General features: G+C 37.5%; 1 protein-coding gene across 1 annotated transcript; it reads right to left on the reverse strand.

Annotated features, from left to right (window-relative positions):
- Positions 1-1,121: 1,121 nt before the first annotated feature.
- LOC124789182 (zinc finger protein 99-like) lies at positions 1,122-10,087 on the reverse strand (the record flags this gene model as incomplete). Its single annotated transcript, XM_047256476.1, has 2 exons — positions 1,122-1,392; positions 9,817-10,087. Coding segments are annotated over 2 exons (522 nt in total), but the record flags the coding sequence as incomplete, so codon positions are not given.
- Positions 10,088-19,085: the final 8,998 nt, after the last annotated feature.

The following is a 19,085-nucleotide window of genomic DNA, read 5'->3' on the forward strand; positions in this document are numbered from 1 at the left end:
ATGCTAGTTCCACAGGGTTCACAGGAGAGCTTCTGTAAAGTTTGGAAGGTAGGAGACAGTGTACTGGTGGAATTGAAGCTGTGAGGATGGGGCGTGAGTCGTGCTTGGGTAGCTCAAGAGCACTTGCCCGTGAAAGGCAAAGGTTCCGATTCGAGTCTCGGTCTGGCACACAGTTTTAATCTGCCAGGAAGTTTCATATCAGTGCACACTCCACTGCAGAGTGACTATCTCATTCTGGAAACATCCTCCAGGCTATGGCTAAGCCATGTCTCCGTAATATCCTTTCTATCAGGAGTGCTAATTGTGCAGGGTTCGCAGGAGAGCTTCTGTAAAGTTTGGAAGGTAGGAGACAGTGTCCTGGCCGAATTGAAGCTGTGAGGACGGAGCATGAGTCGTGCTTGGGTAGCCCAAGAGCACTTGCGCACAAGAGGCAAAGGTCCCGAGTTTGAGTCTCAGTCCGGCACACGGTTTTAATCTGCCAGGAAGTTTCACATGTTGAAAGTGTGCCACTATGTTCTCCTCCAGCTTGCTGCCTATTAAATGCAGAGGATTCTGCAAATGACCTTCCATAAATAAAGACACAATGTTTGAACTAGATAAGATATCTGACGGTTGTAGTCTGAGCATTTTCAGACAACCTACAAAGTCCTCTGAGTTCTGGATGTGATGGTTGCATTTGCTTACAAGTGTGTCCAGAACTGATGTAAGATATTTAGCTACAAAATATGCATTCCTACATTACTTACAATAAGTCAAAGGGGGATTCCATCCTTATGGATTTTTGGTAGACCATAGAGTCTTGGAGGAACAGAAACATGCTGGCACAAACCCTTAATTACGGTAACTGGAAATGAACTGTTCTTGAGGAGGCCCAGTGTTGTCCTCTGAATATTCCTAATCGTGTCTTGTCATTATATTTGGTATGGGAGAGACCAGTAGTAGACTTGCCCTATTTTCTTCAGGAGAAGCTTGACATACTTTTAGTTGACTCTGGGTTATATATGATCTTTGAATGATGTGAAATTGGGTTGGAAATATTTATTTGGCCAAATCTATATCACAATTCAAATACAGTCTGCATAACAATTGTAAAAACAAACTTTATGAATTACAAAACCACTACCACAGGCTTGCTTCTTCCCTAGTAGCTAGGAAAGCTGGCACTCGTATGAATGCTTAAAATGTGTCTTTTCAAATTTCCTTTCTGTTTGCATCGATATGGACACAGTGAACAGAAATATTGGGGTTCCTTACCACATTCAAACTTTTGATGTCGCCTCAGACTTTCTGGCCAGTTATATCGCTTACCACATACATCACATCTGTAGCCATTGCGCTGCACATCCACTGCCGTTACCAGTTCATGCTGCACTTGCTTTATAATGAAGTCTGAAAATACAGTAAACATTAATCACTATATTTAATTTTATGAAAATGTTTTCATATTCATGCAAAGTGAAAAGACTGTATCAGACAAAATAGAAGTATTGATTAGCAATAGAAATTCACCAAAATGAGTTTCTGCATTTTAGAATCTGATCATGATTGTTATACGCCACTGACAGTATGAAAAGGAAAACTCACATGAGAAAACTAATTGTGAGACTGAATCGCCAGCCAGTATTTATCTTCAGGACATAAAATATCAGTAATGCTGACAGACATATATAAAAGTACACACACTGCTCTAACTTTCAGAACTAATAGTCACTTCTTTAAGAAGGAGAGATTAAAAAGGAAGGGCAACTCACCCAGGCTCCAGGAAGAGAGGGTTGGAGTTACAGTGAGGATGACTGACAGTGTTTGGTCTTGATCTCTACCTCATGTTTACTCTGTAACTTGTGGTTTCAAGTGACATTCATGCACATGTGCAAAAAACATTATGATGTGGAATAGATCAGTAATACATTAGCAACTACTGATGTTGCAGACCATATCTGTCTTTGCTTCTTCATACTGACATCTTATTATGCAGTCATACTAATGGTGCTCCAAAATTCATAAATCTACAACAACATGTAACACTGTATTGCACCTCACAGATATGGTGAATGTGCTATTTTCTTGACCTCGAAATTTCACTTTTTTCTCTTTTGGGTATGCTACAATTCCACTGTCACATAAAAGTGAAATATTAAATAAAATATTAAAACTAGAGTGATAGATATTATTAAATAAAATATTAAATTATGTTAAGGTACATTATGTTTTCAAGAACTGATTATTTTTGTTGATATCGAAAAGTACATGTCATCTCTGCATGCCATTACAGTTCTTGTTTGGCCACAGACAGAAGATAAACTACTGTTCTGGTTAACTTATACAGAAGCTGGAAATGTTGCCCTTCTTGTATTTGAGAGAGGATGTGAACCATGTATGTTACATCCACAATCACTTACCGTTGGGTGGCAGGGGGATGGGGGCGGCAAGGGGGGGGGGGGGGGGGGGGGGGTTGGCAGAGGGGCAAAGAATGGAGCGTCCTGGAAATCGGTACCAAATTCTGCTTCAGTGCCAAGTTAGTCCTTTCCTGCATCCCAGTAAGAGCTGTGTGAGTGAATGACAGAAGAAAGATTGGGAATAATTTTTTGACAATGTTCCATAAAGTTTCACAACCTCTTCAACTGCAGGACAGTTACAAAACAACTGTTGCTCAAAAGAAATAACATAATCTCCCATAAACAGCATGACGCCCAAATACTTCATTAATTTTCACAAATGACCACTAGATGGTGCTATTTAGATGTGATATGGCAGAGTGGGATGAGACATTAGTATGTTACTACGCCACGTCAACTGCAGGTTATGATACCAATGTCTTACTCAATGTGCACACCAATTAACTCTGTTTATTCTTCTATTTATTACTGTATATACTATAATTAATTTCATTTCTCAGAATTAAATAGCCTTCAATCACACAGTCAGTATAATTATGTAATTATCTGATTGTAAAATATTCTTGCTATTGTTGATATGTAAACATTTCCAGTATTAAAGCATAACAGTTTCCTACAACAAAAGCCATTCATTCTATAAAACATGTTTTATGTAATGAACTCAGCATCAGATTAGCACTAAACAACTTGCCGTAATAAGGTATTACACTTAAAAAAAAGAAAAAGAAAGCACCACAAAGGAATGGGACTGAAATTGGTAGAAGTGATGCACATATACAGATAAAAAAAATTATTACAATTCCAGAAAAATTAGATGATTTATTCAAGAGAAAGAGCTTCACAAATTGATCAAGTCTATAACACACTGGTCCACCTCTGTCTCTTATGCAAGCAGTTATTCGGCTTGGTATAGCTTGATACAGTTGTGGGACATCCTCCTGTGCAACATCATGCCAAATTCTGTTGATTTGGCATGTTAGATCATCACAATCTGAAGATGGTTGGAGGGCCCTACCAATAATGTTCCAAACATTCTCAATTTGGGAGAGATCGAGTGACCTTTCTGACTAAGGCAGGGTTTGGCAAACATGAAGACAAGCAGTAGAAACTCTCGCCATATGCGGGTGGGCATTATCTTGCTGAAATGTAAGCCCAGGATAGCTTGCCATGAAGGGCAACAAAACGGGACACAGAATATTGGCAACTTACCACTGTGTTGTAAGGGAACTATGGATACAACCAATGCGGTCCTGCTATGAAATGAAATGGCACCCCAACTCCTGGTTGTCAGGCCTTAGGCTGCGTTCACACTGCCGGCCGGGCCGGGCCGAGCTGACGCGTACTGGCTCAGCTCTTGCCTAGCCAGCTCAGGCCGACGAGTAGTGCATTCACATTGCGCGCCGCGCCGAGCCGGGATGGCGAAATGGGGGAAAATCCACTTCTCCGATTTTCATGTTTTAAAAATTCTTAGCGGTATATAACACTTCGCCACATCGTTTTATGAACTTATTTTTTCCTTAAAAGTGTTACTTACGTCGTGAAAAAAGAAAAAGTCTACTTTTCGTTTCGCGTGATTTCTTAGTTTCGTAACGCTTCCCAACCGATTTTGAAGAAAGTATGCGGCTAAAGAATCTGATTTTTGTACACGTGGTAGTGCAACATCTTAGCTTCGTATTGAATCATTTATCTTTCCATACTTCTTAACAGTCATTGTGAAATGATGCTATTTGTCAATGTTGTGCACTTGATTTACAAATCTTGTAGTGAAAAAGTTATGTAGCTGGTAGCTTACTGTTAGATCAGTTTTAGACCATACATTGTCGGGAATGAAATGTAGCTAAAAGTACCAAAAAGTTTTTGAAATGATAATGATACTGATATCTGTCTCTGGTCTCAAGTAATGCGAGCTATTCAGTGGCGTCAGTGCCGCGTCCGCAAGCCACGGAGTTCGCGCGGTTACAGCTTGGTTTAGTGTAGTCATATTATGCAGGACAGAAAAAAACTAATTACTAGTGATCAGCGCAGACCTAGCGCCGGTCCCTCTTATTGTTTTAATGGTCTCATTCTCTAGATAAATCCAAATGTATAAGAATTTTTCCCTCGGCTACTGGACAATCATCTGCTATGCTTTTATAATTGGCCACACGTTGCATCACAAAAGACAAACAATTATTTGTCATCAACATCCGACAATTAGTATGATGTACATTTCATATTTCGAACTAAAAAATAACTGAAGCGCAATTCTGTAGTCTCGTTTTCTACTTTGACAGAAAAAATAATGGAGAGTTAATGAAACTACTGTAGATCGGCACAGATGTGAGTTTCATTGTTCTTCATTGTTTTTTTTTTCTTCCTTGGCAGGCTGCGCTGCACTGTCAAGGTAATCCCCACTCTTTGGCTAAATGGCTGGCGGGAGGCCAAATAAATAAATTTAAAAAGATTTCCATCCTTCGACAGCTGACAAGCAAGTCAGTAGAAAACGCAGCTGCAGTCAACATTTGCTCGCCTTTAGCTGGTCTGTGCTGTCGTGTAGAACAATGTCTTCACTCTTTTATTGGTATTGTTTTGACTCTGCAGTAACTCGTCGAGTTTTGAAGTACAGAAGAACTAGGAGGTTGTGGATTCATCCCATGAATAGTGACAGACATTTAGGAGAGTTTTTTTCTTTATATGAAGAACTTAAAAACTATCCTTAAAAAATTTTATTCAAATTACAGAACGAATCATAATACATTTCAGTATGTGCTGCAGAACATTCAAGACAAAATTTCTAAACAGAACACAAATTTTTGCAGAAGTATAACAGCAGAAGAAAAATTGTGTATAACGATAAGGTAAGACTCGTTAGTACACACTTTTTGGCTCGCAGTAGAACTTTGTACAGCATTCACTACCTCCAGTTAATTGTAGTCATGCTTTTGTATTTTAAATTTCACAAACGCTTACCCTTACCTCTGAGGGGAAGAGAGTTTATGGGACTCCTGAGAATCATTAGGAAGTAATTAGCTTCGTCATTTTGGGTAATGTCTTGCTGTGCCTTTAACGAAGAATCGCAGAAATACTTCTTCAGAATTTTGTAACTTTTTTCTTCATGATGCAGCGCTTGGCAGTGGTGATGGTTCATCATGTGGAGCCACTGATGACCTCACAGAATTCTTTTCATTACCTTGTAAGATAGACAGATTGATAGGTGAAGAGTTTTGAGATACTGCCCTTTGACTCAGTGGTTCTATTTCCACTGATAAGGAACTGCCACAGCATGACTTTACAATGCATTATCATCTGGTAGGGACACATTTCCGTCCCTCAGTGACACTCATATCTGTCTCCGTTTACAAGTGAATGCGAACTATTCAGTGGCGGCAATGCCGCCATCGCTGGCAAGCTGTTGTTGTAAATGCATGTAAATACGGTAGATTAAATAAATGAAATAAAAGTAATTTCGCATGTATCATTATAATAAACGTAATTTTTCCTCACTGATTGTGAAATGTGAGGTAACATCTTAAAATAAAAGACGTATGCAGTTACACTTGTGAAGAAAGCAGAAGGGAGACGTGTGATGCGTGTACTGCAGAAGCTGTAGAGCTGCGCCACAGGCTCGCGCCTGCGGTCGGCTCGCGCCGGCAATATTAAACACTCGGGATGTCGCCGGCTTGGCTCCGGGAGGCTCATGCCGTGTCAGCGCGGCCCGGCCGCCAGTGTGAACACCCCAATTCAAAACCATGTGTTTGATATCGAAGCGGGCGGCGGCCCGGCCAAGCTCGGCTCAGCCCGGCCGGCAGTGTGAACGCAGCCTTATGGTAGGCGACAGTCAGATTTGTCTTCTACTGCTGTCCAGGGCATCTCCAGACATGTCTTCAGCCTGGAATCTCATTGACTGGAGCATAATTGTCTTCAATGATGAGTCCCACTTCAAACTGAGCCCTGATGACCAGCAAAGACAAGCCTGATATCTCATCAGTATTGTCCTCTTGCAAATACCATTTCTATACCAATTACCTCATGCTTGACCTAAGTACCTGACCTAAAGATATCAAAAAAGTGATCACTCAGATGAATGATCTTTCTTCACTGGTAAAATGGTTGCAAAACTTGGGGAATTAAGATAAATTTAAAAAAAACACATAAATTTAATACCCAATGAGAAATTAATAAGTTCTGAATGCTGTGCACAATTGCTTCCTGTTCTCCTGAATGGTATTCCAGTGCCTTACCCAGAAATAGTGAAGAACCTGAGTCTAACTTTGGATGAACAGTTCAACTGGGCATAAAATACTGTCACTACATACAGGATGACTTTTTTCCTCTATACCTTTAAAAAGTTTTGGAGTATACATCTATAGGATTTGAAATGTAAACTTGTGCAATAATTTGTTTTGCCAAACCTTTAATACTATAATGTAATCCAACATAGCTCAAACAATGACAACACTGGATGGTTAGAACTGACTGCGAAAGCTTGTGTGAGCTACATCTGCACCATATGTCTGTGTGACTATGTAAATACTCCATACAACCAATTAGGTTGGTTGCTGCCAGACCAATTGCTTGTCTATCATATGTTATGTCTACTCCAATGACTCCCCAGTTTGTAAGCACCCCAGCACCTCATATTACAGATTAAGTGCCTATCATCTTGTCATAATTAAGGCACAGGCCTTCACTTGTCATATACCCTAGCTTTGCCTATTCATCAAACAGAAGCAATCACGAACTCCTTCTCTTCGCTCTTGTCTACCTCTGGAACAAGCTATGAAGCATACTGCAGTTAAATATCATGTTACTTTCAAGAAGACGCTGAAGCACTTCCTTCCATCACTCTTATATTTCCCCAGAAAGTATAATATATTGTCAGTTTTTCAATCTGTCAATCAGCAAAGCAAAGGCTCCCATCTTCTCCAAGATATGCTTCTTTCTCTTTTCATTTCTCAGTTATCCATGTGACTATCTTGTCCCCCGTCTTTATTATTTGTGTTTTATAACAATCCTCTTGCTCTCTCTCTTCCACCGTTCTTCTCAAGTCCACTTCTGCTAGTGTTCACAGTTTAAATCAACCTTTCTGTAACTTTTATATTGTTGAACCTCACATAAATAAATGTGGACCATGTTTTTGTTTATTTATGCGCTATAGTAATTTTTAAATTTTGTGTTTCAGATGTAACTTACAATATGCTTATCTTAATAAATGTAATGTAAAACTTGTATCATGCCTGGTTACATACGGTATAAGAGAAGGCTTCATGACCCTAATCTTTGCAGATTAAATGAAAAAAATAAATAACTACATAACGATGGCCAGTGTTAAATTTCAAGAATGTTCATAAATATACAGAAGAACTACCCAATTCAGGGATACCAAGTACCCAGTTGCTGAGCAATCTCCACAACATGACTCAAGTGATCTGAATATCTACTATGTCACAGAGGCCATTAGAGATCCCACTCAGCACAAGTTTTCCTGAACTCCTGAGATGGGAACCATCATTTCAATATATCCTTCCATCATACTACTCTCCTGGACTTAACTTCCATTACCATTAGCCTCCCTGTTTGCTATACTCAACTATTTATTAATCTGCTTTTATTTCATCTGTCCCTCCTCTCTTTTGCACACACCTTTTTCCTCTCCATCTCTTCTTTCTTTAAATTCAAGCATTTTATGTTAGGCACACGATGTTCAACATCAATTGAAATACACATCTTCCAATTATATATTTTAGAGGATTATATGTCCATCATCTGGTGCATTTGTTTACATTAATAAGACATGTACACTTTGTACATACAGCTATTTTGTGCAACCTGTGAAACTCTCTTTCAGTGGTCACAGGCTGCTTTTCAAATCATATTTACACTAACTATTATTTTTTATAAACTGAAAATGTGGTAATGACTCAGAAAGCTGTCTGTGATCAGAATTAATTTTCACTCTATAGTGGAATGTGTGCTGATTTGAGGCTTCCTGGCTAACTGAAACAGGGTGCCAGACTGGGACTTGAATCTGGGGCCTTTGCCTTTTGCAGACAAGTGCTCTACAGACTAAGCTATCCAAGTATGACCCACAGGACACTCTCACAGATTTACTTGTGCCTGTACCTCTTCTCCTACCTTCCAAACTACACTGCAAAGTTCTCCTGCATACCTTGCAGGACTAACAGCACACACTCCATAGTAGAGTGAAAATTCATACTGGAAACAATCCTCTGGGCTGCAGCTAAGCCATTTATTTGCAGTATCCTTTCTTCCAGGAGAGGACATACACAAGGTATGCAGGAGAATTTCTGTGATGTTTGGAAGGTAGAACAAAATGTATTAGTGGAACTAAAGCTGTGAGGTGGCTTGTAAGTCATGCTTGGATAGTTCAGTTGATAGAGCACTTGTCCACAAAAGGCAAAGGTTCCATGTTGGAGTCATGGATCTGAAAACAGTTTTATATGCCATGAAGTTTCAAATCCAAATATTCTTAAACATCAGTATCAACTCAAAAGTCCTATTTAAGTGAACAAGAAATGGAGGTAATGACAGTGGCACGTAAAGTGCCCTCCGCCACACACCGTTGGGTGGCTTGCAGAGTATAAATGTAGATGTAGATGTAGAATGAGGTGAATACATTTAAAAAAATAATTTTTATGCTACTGACTGAAATATTACATTAATCACACAAAATCGTCATGTCATTACACTAAGTTCTTTCATTTCTATTAGATGACAACACAATAAACTTTTTGGTGATGTAATTGTTCTCACATATGAAGATTATCAATTTAAATCAGTACAAATTTGTTCGTATCACTTTCAGAGCATAAGGAAATTCACAACATGAGTTCTTGAGGTTAAACTGTAGCTCTTGTATACAGCAGTACACTTGGGTATTACTTTCTATGATGACTTTATGGAGTAAGCAGTTGTTTGTTCAACAGAAATAATATTATGATGACTCCTTAGCCTAAAAAATAATTGTACAAAATTGTATTTGCATATTTCATTTTATACAAGGCCACATAGGTGTTCAAATTATAAGTGGTTGGATTGACTGAATACCAACTTAAACTACAATACACATAGTGCAACAAAAGATCCAGTTTTGAGAAAACCTTTAATTAACTATGTCTCCTCTGTAAGGCAAGTGATTGTCTTCACTCACTCCATTGGCTGTGTTCCTCTCAGTATTTTCCATTATTGCAATTAATCATGATATACACCATTCGTGGAGTCACACTAAATGTCTAGAACAACAGACATAAGTATTGATTGACTCCTTATCCTTTAAAAATTCTTGTTAGAGGCCTTAATCCAAAAAAATAAGAGTTAAAAAGGATTTGAGTGCCTAAATATTTATTAGTGTATTGTGTCTTAAAGGAGTGATGTAATCAGGACAAAATCGTTAACAGCTACCACTAAATTATTAAATCACTTAAATAATTTTGTCTCCTGTTTAAAATAACTGCAGCTCGATGAATCAACTGAAGATGTCTTTTCAGATGTGCCTTCTGCTTGCTGCGATATGAACACAACCCACAGGAATACTGTGGCTCCTTGCCACATTCTAACTGCTGATGTCTTCTCAGACTCTGAGACCATTTGTACTGCTTGCCACATATTTTACACCTGAAGCCATTACAGTCATCTCCGACAGCTGTTTCTACAACCTGCTGTGCACATCCACCACTAAATTCTGAAAATAAAATACATATTTTTAGTTATGATTTCATATTGTCATATTGATGCAAAATGTTATTATGTAGATAGATTTGAAAATGAAATACTTATTCAATAAAAAGTGGTATGATTGAGCTGTATTAAAAACCTGTAAAAATGGTGAATCTTAGCTTTTATTCTCCACATTATGTAGTCACTAAGTTAACTGGTCAGTATCACATTCTTCTATTTCTGAATTATTCAACTAGTTACAGCTTTTTCTATTTCGTGATAGCCTATTCATTCATTCATTCATCATCACACAGAGAAATATTCGAGATGTAGAAGGAGTCAAGTGATATATTACAGGCACATGAGTAGACATGATGGTCATAACACTAAATGAAATATTGTGTAATATTTGTTGGGATTCAACTGGATAATGACTTAAAATGGCATCAATACACAGAAAAATTATTGAGAAGTTGCATGTGGGACCTTGTATTCAGGTCAGAATGAGATAAGGGTATACTTGGCTCACCTGAAGCAGGTAGTACCTTCATCCTACATGTGGAACTAGCAGCATGCTTGTGGTATCCCCAGTATCATCCACCAAAACAAAATTAATTTGTTGGCTTATCCTTTGACCTACAGACTGTACTTCACTTATAACAGTGTTCTTCTAATTTATCTTTGGTGATTTTCTGTGTGTATGCACACTATTGGACTAAGGAGCATCCTGCAGCTAGTGGACGATTGCTTTTGAAGACAGTTCTAACTGTGGCAATTAGGGACTTCTCTTTTAATTTTTTTCTTAGCATACAACTAGGGTATGAAATGAGATCTAGCATTCAGGCATTATATATATGGCACTGATGCAGACATTAAGACAGTAAAGCATGGCAAAAATTACCTCACCTCTCTGGGTTATTAAGCAGAAACTCTGTGGATACGACATGTATCACACTATTCCTGAAACACACACAACAGCGTACACACACACACACACACACACACACACACACACACACACACACACACGTGCACACACGTTTACTTCATACATTTTAGAAAGAAATTAAAAAGAAACTATTCAATTAAAATATAATTCATTTATATCCCACAATCTCTCAGCTTGTCAATGAAATTAAGAAACTCACTGTTGCACTCACACCTTGTTCAACAAACTGCACTTCACAGCACTAATTTTGAATCTGAAATTCAGCATTTTTTAAAAATCTGCATTGTGTAAAATACTATTCCTTTTTTTTTTCACTCACACATGTTTCAGCACCTATGTGTCATCTTCTGTGGGTCACATTTATTTTTGTAAAGTATAATACAAAGTATAATCATTTATCAATAAATAATTATAAACTTTGTGTTATATTTTATAGAAATAAACTGGACTCATAGAAGATGACACATAGGTGTCAAAACATGTCTGGGTGAATAAAAATTTTTAATCACAAACATGAAAAAACCTCAAGAAGAGCTTCCAACCTGAGCAAGATGATTCTCTTTGACTCTGAAGATGATTTGATCAACAGGTCGATAACAGTTATCATTTTTTTAAAAAAATATATTGAGTGATCTACATTATTTTTATATAGTTTTATTGGCGTGAAGCTGTACTTTTCCAGGTCATCTCTGCTTCACACTTAGAACTTCTCTCCTATATTTCTGAAAAATTGCACACAGTTCCTGTATCACTGTGCTACTCTTTTTTTCAACCCTTACAATTTCTTTCTGCTTAATTAATTAATTTCTTGCTTTGTGACATTTACTGTGAGTGCATAACCACTTTGTGTGTGTGTGTTTCTTTTGGGGGGGGGGGGGGGGGGGGGCGGAGGGAGGGACATAGGGACATGCACATGTTCAACTGTTAATTGCATGAGAACACCACATGCTGTGTAACAGCAGGAAATAGTGCCCCTCATCACTATTGATCTTTAAGTACTTTATTCAGGCTATAGAAATACATCATCATAATCTCCAAGGATTAGACTTATTGGCCTCTACTGCCTTAAAATTTCGGTCATCATTTTTCATATGACATCCTAGTTATGAACGACTACAGACTGGGATGTCTATGGATTCGTTCTAGGGCATACACGTGGTCAGTCTTGTGAAACACTTTTGAACTAATTTACTGAAAACTGTCTTGGCCAGCTAGTTTAGCAGCCCACACACAATGGAAATACCTTAGACTTTGTAGTCACAAACAGACCAGACCTTATTGAAGACATCAGTCAAGAGATGGGGATTAGTGATCATGACAGAAGTTAATAAATCAGTCAAGAAGGCTAGGAGAGTGTTTCCTCTGGAAAGAGCAGATAAGTAGTTGTTAGCATCTCATGTAGTGAATGAACAGACATCACTTAGTTCCAGTAATGTGGACATGGAGGAATTATGGGTGAAGTTTAAACAGATTGTAAATCATGATCTGAAGAACTATGTGCCCAGTAAGTGGATTAAGGAGAGAAAACATCCACCGTGATATAACAATAAAATTCAGAAAACGCTGAAGAAGCAAAGGCTGTTGCACTCTTGATTCAAAAGATAATGCACAAATCACAGCATGTAAAGGTTAGTACGGATTCATGAATCAGTGAAAAGATCTATGCACAAAGCATACGTACAACAGCTACCACCATCATACCTTAACAAAAGACCTGGTCAAAACATGAGAAAATTCTGGTCCTATGCAAAATCGCTAAGGGAGTCTAAAGTGTCCATCCAGACACCCATTGATCAGTAAGGTGTGGCAGCTGAAGACAGCAAAATGAAAGCAGAAGTTTTAAATTTTATGCAGGAGAATTGTACAAACATACCATCATTTGACCATCGAACAGACTTCCATATAGATTACATAGTACCAGGTATCCCTGGCATAGAGAAACAACATAAAGATTTGAAACCAAGTACAGTAAGTCACCAGGCCCAGAAGGAATCCCTGTTTGGCTTTGCAAAGAGTATTCTACAGCAGAGTACTCTACAGCAATGGCCCCTTACTTATCTTGCATTTATTGCGAATCTCTCACCCAGTGCAAACTCCCAAGCAAATGGAAGAAGGCACAGGTGACTCCTGTATATAAGATGGAAAAAAGAACAAACCAACACAATTACAGACCAAGACACTTAACATTGGTTCGCTGCAGAACTCTTGAACATATCTTCAGGTTGTATATGATAAATTTCCTTGTGACCAACAAGATTATGTCCATGAATCAGCATGGCTTTTGAAAGCATCACTCATGCAAAACTCAGCTGGCCCTTTTCTCATGATACTGTGTACTATGGAAGAAGGGCAAGAGGCAGATTACATATTTCTGGACTTCCAAAAAGTCTTTGGCATTGTACCTGGCTGCAGACTGTTAATGAAGATATGAGCACATGGAACAGGTTCCAAGGTACATAACTAGCTCAAACCCTCCTTAACTAATAGATCTGAGTATGTTGCCCTCAAGGAAGAATGTTGACCAGAGGTATGGATATCATCAGGAATGCCCCAGGGCTTAATGGCCGAAAGCTATAATTGTATGAATCTTTTTGTTGTGCCTATCATGACTCAGCATCTCCGCTATACGGTGAGTAGCAACTTTCCCTCTCTTATACTGTTATTTTAAATCTATATTGTCTTAATTTATGTGTCACTGGCTGTACTTCATTACCGTTCTTGCCAGTGATAACCTGATAATCATCATAATAAAACGCAAATATTATGTTGGTAATAGTAAAACTAATGTTTTAAAGATGTATTTTTCTAGTAAAAGTAAATCTACTGGCACTGTGAAGAAACTTCAAAAGTAACAGAGAATACTGCATGAAAGACATAAAACAAAGAATATGGCTGCAGATACAGTGATGCTGAATGAAACATATTTAGCTGTCAAGCAGGCAATGTGTGAAGCCTTCACTGACTACTGCAGCAGAATATTATCAAAAGATCTTTCTCAAAGTCTGAAGGATTCTGGTCATATGTAAAGGCTGCTAGTGGCACTGATGGTAGTATTAAGTAACTCATGGATGAGACAGTAACTGGACCTGAGGATAGCAAAGCAAAAGCAGAAATGCTTCACTCCACTTTCAAATGTTTCTTTATGAAGGAAAGCCCAGGAGAATTGTCCCAATTTAATTATCATAACACTGATAAGTGAAATGAGTATTTGTGTAAGTGAAATGAGTATTTGTGTCCATGTAATTGAGAAACAGCTGAGATCTTTGAATAAAGCTTTAGGATCAAAAGGAATTCTTATCAGAATATATTCTAACTTTGCAGCTGACTTAGCCCCTCTTTTAACTATAGTATGTTTAGATCCCACAAACAAAAAAACCATTCCCAGTAGTTGGAAGAAAGTACAGGTTACATCCATCTACAAAGAGAAGTAGAAGTGGTCTTCAAAACCACTGTCCATTATCATTGACATCCATTGGTTGCAAAATCTTAGAAAATTTTCTGTACTCAAACTTAATGAGGAGTCTCAAACAGTAAACTCCCTCCATGCCAACCAGTACAGATTCTGAAAACATCAGTCACGTGAAAGCCACCTCAGGCTTTTCTCACCAGACAATCTAAAGGCCATGGATTAAGGCAGTCATATAAACGCAGCATTTCTTGTCTGTCAAAAGAGATTTAAACCACATAACACACATATACTTATTATCAGAAGTACAGTATGTTGATTTGTGGTCTCCATTAAGATTTGCTACTGGATTAAGAAATTCATGGTGGAGCAGACCATAGCACCTTATCCCGGATGGTCAGTTATTGACAGATGTAGAAATAACTTCAGGTGTGCCCAGAAAAGAGTGTTGGGACTTCTGCTGTTCATGTTGTACATTAATGATCTTGCAGACAAAATTAATAGTAATTTCAGATTTTTTGCAATTATCTATAATGAAGTAACTAACAGCAGATACTGAGTGGATATGAAGAATGGCAACACAAATGGTCACATAGTGATATCATCCTTGGGACAGTGTCAATAGATGCTGAAAGAACTGAACTGGAAGATTGAAGATAAATGTAAACTATCTTGTGAAAGCCAACTTTTAATGTTTCTAGAGCAAACTTACAGTGACAAATCTAGGATTGCACTACAACCTTGTATGTATATCTCCAAAAGAGATTGCAAAGACAAGATTGCACTAACTGCAGTGTGCACAGAAGTGTTTCAGCACTCATTCTTCTTACTCTCCACATGTGAATGGAATGGGAGAAAGCCCAGTAACTAGTACAATGGGATGTACCCTCTGCTGTGCACTTCACAGTAGTTTGCAGAGCATGGAAAGCTAATGTGGAACAGCTTTTCCATTATGCCTAATGATGAGTAGTAATCTATCCTTTTCCTTATATTGTAGATATACCAACCTGGAATTTCCATTGTTTGATTTTGAACTAGATGTAAATTACAATAAGTAAATGAAAGTATATATTTTTTGACAAGGTTATACACTTTCATCCACTGATTTTAATGTGGTGTACAAACTTTGACAAGGATCTCCACATTCATCCACTTCTTTTAATGGTTACCTTTCCTAGAAAAATATGTTTTGAAAGCAATAAGGAATAGCCATCAATAATCTGGAGCTGATGCCACCTTCATCCTATAGATGGAATGTCTGTAACATGCTCAGTGTAACCCTATTAGAATTCACCCGAACAGAATTATTGCGGAGTGCTGCATTTAAGCAGTCTTCAGACTGAAGAACACAACAGAAACTTTATATAATTAATTATAGTAGAAAAATTCTGGTATAAAGTAAATAAAGGAGACAACTCACTGAAAAGGAGAAGAGTTGAGCTATCAACACACAAAAAAGAAAGAAAACTTGCTAGCTTTCAGAGTGAATCCTTCCTCAAGTTAGAGTGCACACACATGTGTGCATACTCTAGCTTCAGAAAGAATTCATTCTGAAAGCTAGCAAATTTTCTTCCTTTTTTGTATGTGTCTGTCAACAACTCAACACTTCAGCTTCTCAGAGAGAGGGCTCTTTTCATATGGTATTTGTATATATTTATTTGTAATTTCATTTTTGCAGTGCATATCTGGAGTCAGCCTAAAAAATACTGTTCATCATGTCTTTCATGTGACACCTGAAGTCAACAGAAAGCATCAGTTTGTTTCCAGTTACAAACAAAATTATTTTTAAAGTGGAATTTTACAGGCCTATTAGATAGAGCAGTCTCAGATTAGCCTAGTATGAGATTTGTTTTATTGGTATGTAGGAATAGGATAGAAAACACAAAGTACAACCAGTACTCCAGCAATGACAGCACCACTCTGGTTGGTTCTGGCTGCTAGCTCCAGGCAGCAGTGGTGCTTGGTCACTGCTGGAGTGATGGGTATTCTTTTGTGTTTTACAGGCCTGTTAAAATATATCAGTAAAACCAATACTGCGCTAGACCAATTTTGGACTACTTTATCTAATGTAATTTCTAATTTTATTTATCCTGTAGACCATACATTGTGTGCAGAGAAGAACATGATGATACAGGACAAGTCAAAAATGGAGATGAGATGATACATGGTTAAAATGATTATGACAGTGATATTATAATGATAGAAATGTCCATATAATATATGTGTAATGCCAAGAAACAAAAAAATGTATAGATGGATATCTTGTGAAAAATTCAGAATTGTACAGCAGTTCTAAATAAGTTCACATTATTAAGGGAAAGAAGCATATAAACAAATAACATGGAAATTCAAAAGTACAATATACATTTAAATATCTATTTCTAAAGTAAAACAGTAAAGGTGATGGCACACTTCTGTATCAAGGTGTTCAGGTTTACATACAAATTACAGAACATGAACAGAACATATTTTTATGTTCAAGGTGTTCATCTATATTATAACAACAGTTTTGCACTAAATATTTATGGAGAGCAGTTTTCCATTTTGAAGTGCCTTTTATTGTTTTAATGTTATTAGGTAGCTTATTGTACAGTCTGTTTCCTGTTTGCAGTAGTCCATTCTGTTTGAGTGTTGTTTTCACATATTAAACATGTATATTATGCTTTCTTCTTGTGTTATATGGATGGATACTCTGGTTAGTCAATACAAGAGTGTCGCTATTTTCTAAGATTTTCCTAACAAATATTATTATTTGTAAGATATATAGAATTGGTAGTGGAAGGATGTCAAGTTTCTTAAATAAGGGCTTATATGAGCTTCTTATGGCAGCATTTTCTATGGCTCTTACAATTCTCTTTTGGCATATAAAACAACTTTTGCTGGCAGATGCATTTCCCCAAAAGATTATGCCATATCACAATAAAGATTCTACTTGGGTGAAGTACACATTTTTAGTGTCTCTTTCTATGTGCAACCAGAAAGAACTTTGATAGTATAACAAATGGTATTCAATTTATTTGTAATGTATTTTACACAATGGGTCCATCTTAGATCTTCCTGGATCCATATTCCAAAAATTTTGTAGATCTTACACTTTCAAGGGTTCTGGTAAACAACTCTATGTCTGATGTTAATGGGAATTTATTTTGCACTGTGTGTAAGTGAACTGTAACTGGATTTTCTGTGTTTATTACTAAACTGTTTCCAGAAAACCATCCTGTAATATGGGTGGTATGTTTTTTAATCTCATGCAATAATTCTTCTCTGGTCCTTCCTTTTTACTACCACTTTTGTGTCATCTGTGAATTTTATGTAATTATAGCATGGACTGGTCAGTTCCAAGTCATTTACAAAGAGTAGAAACATAATGGTCTTAGAATGGAGCCTTGTGGTACACCGTACTTAACCCTTTAAGTGCTCTGGATGTGTTAATGCGTGCGTCTTTGTACCTGTCCCTTTGTGCTCTGAACGTGTTTATGTGCACCACCAGCATAGACACGTTCAGAGTACCAGGTAGAAGGACTGGTGGTGTATGTGAACACGTTCAGAGCACACAGGAAGGGGTACAAAGGCACGCGTGTTAACATGTCCAGAGCAGATAAAGGGTTAATGTTCTGCTTTTCTGAGCAGTAAGACTTTATCTTGTTTCCTTCTTGGATAGCTAACTCAACTACTTGCTCTCTATTTTGGAGATATGATTTGATCCATTCATGTGCTGTACCCCTAATAGCTACAGATTCAAGTTTCTTAAGAAATACATTTTGGCTGGTAACATTGAATGCTTTAGAGAGGTCTAGAAATATGGCTGAGATATGCTCTTTGCTGTCTATAGCATTTAAGGCTTTATTTAGGAATGCAAAAATAGCAGTCTCAATAGATTTAGATTTTCGGAATCTGTGTTGCGTATTTGAGAAGTAATTATTTTTTTCTATGAAATTGAGTAGTCTTTTATAATAGAGTTTTTCAATTACAGTAGCAAAATAGGCCTGTACTTTGATACTTCTGTTTTTATCCCTTTCTTGAACAGACGTTTTACTTTTGTGGTCTTCAATTTCTCTGGGAACACCCCTTCTGACAGAAAACAGTCACAGATGACAACAAGTGGCCTGGCTATGAGGGGAGCACAATTATTTAAGATGTAATCAGGGATATTGTCAATATTGTCAGTGCCAACAGAGAATCTGGGCGCCAGCTCTTTGACTATAGCAAGTATTTCCTTTTCATTGGTGGACTATAGAGAAATAGATTTATTATTTAGGGCATCTGGAAGATACAACTTACTATACAACAGAGTAAAGACTATGACATGGGATTGAAACAGAGCAGGAAGTGCTACTATGGAAATTTTGAGTAAAGATGAGGAGGTAGCGTACAAAGATTGTGACTATGTCCTTCAGAGATGGGAAGAACATCTAAAAGAGCTATATGACACAGATCACAAACCAGAAACTCTGGAACTTGAATCACTCAACAGTGTAAGTGATGACGAGAAAGGACCAACCATTTTAATGGAAGAAGTAAAGTATGCCATAGCTGCAATGAAAAATGGCAAAGCAGTAGGTACAGATATGATTCCAGGAGAAATATTAAATTCTTGAACCAAGATGGAATAAGAGAAATACTGATGTTATGTAATTAAATATATGACAGTGGTGAATGGCCTGAGGACTTTCTGACA

Source organism: Schistocerca piceifrons, chromosome 3, assembly GCF_021461385.2.
Source record: "Schistocerca piceifrons isolate TAMUIC-IGC-003096 chromosome 3, iqSchPice1.1, whole genome shotgun sequence".
Taxonomy (NCBI): domain Eukaryota; kingdom Metazoa; phylum Arthropoda; class Insecta; order Orthoptera; family Acrididae; genus Schistocerca; species Schistocerca piceifrons.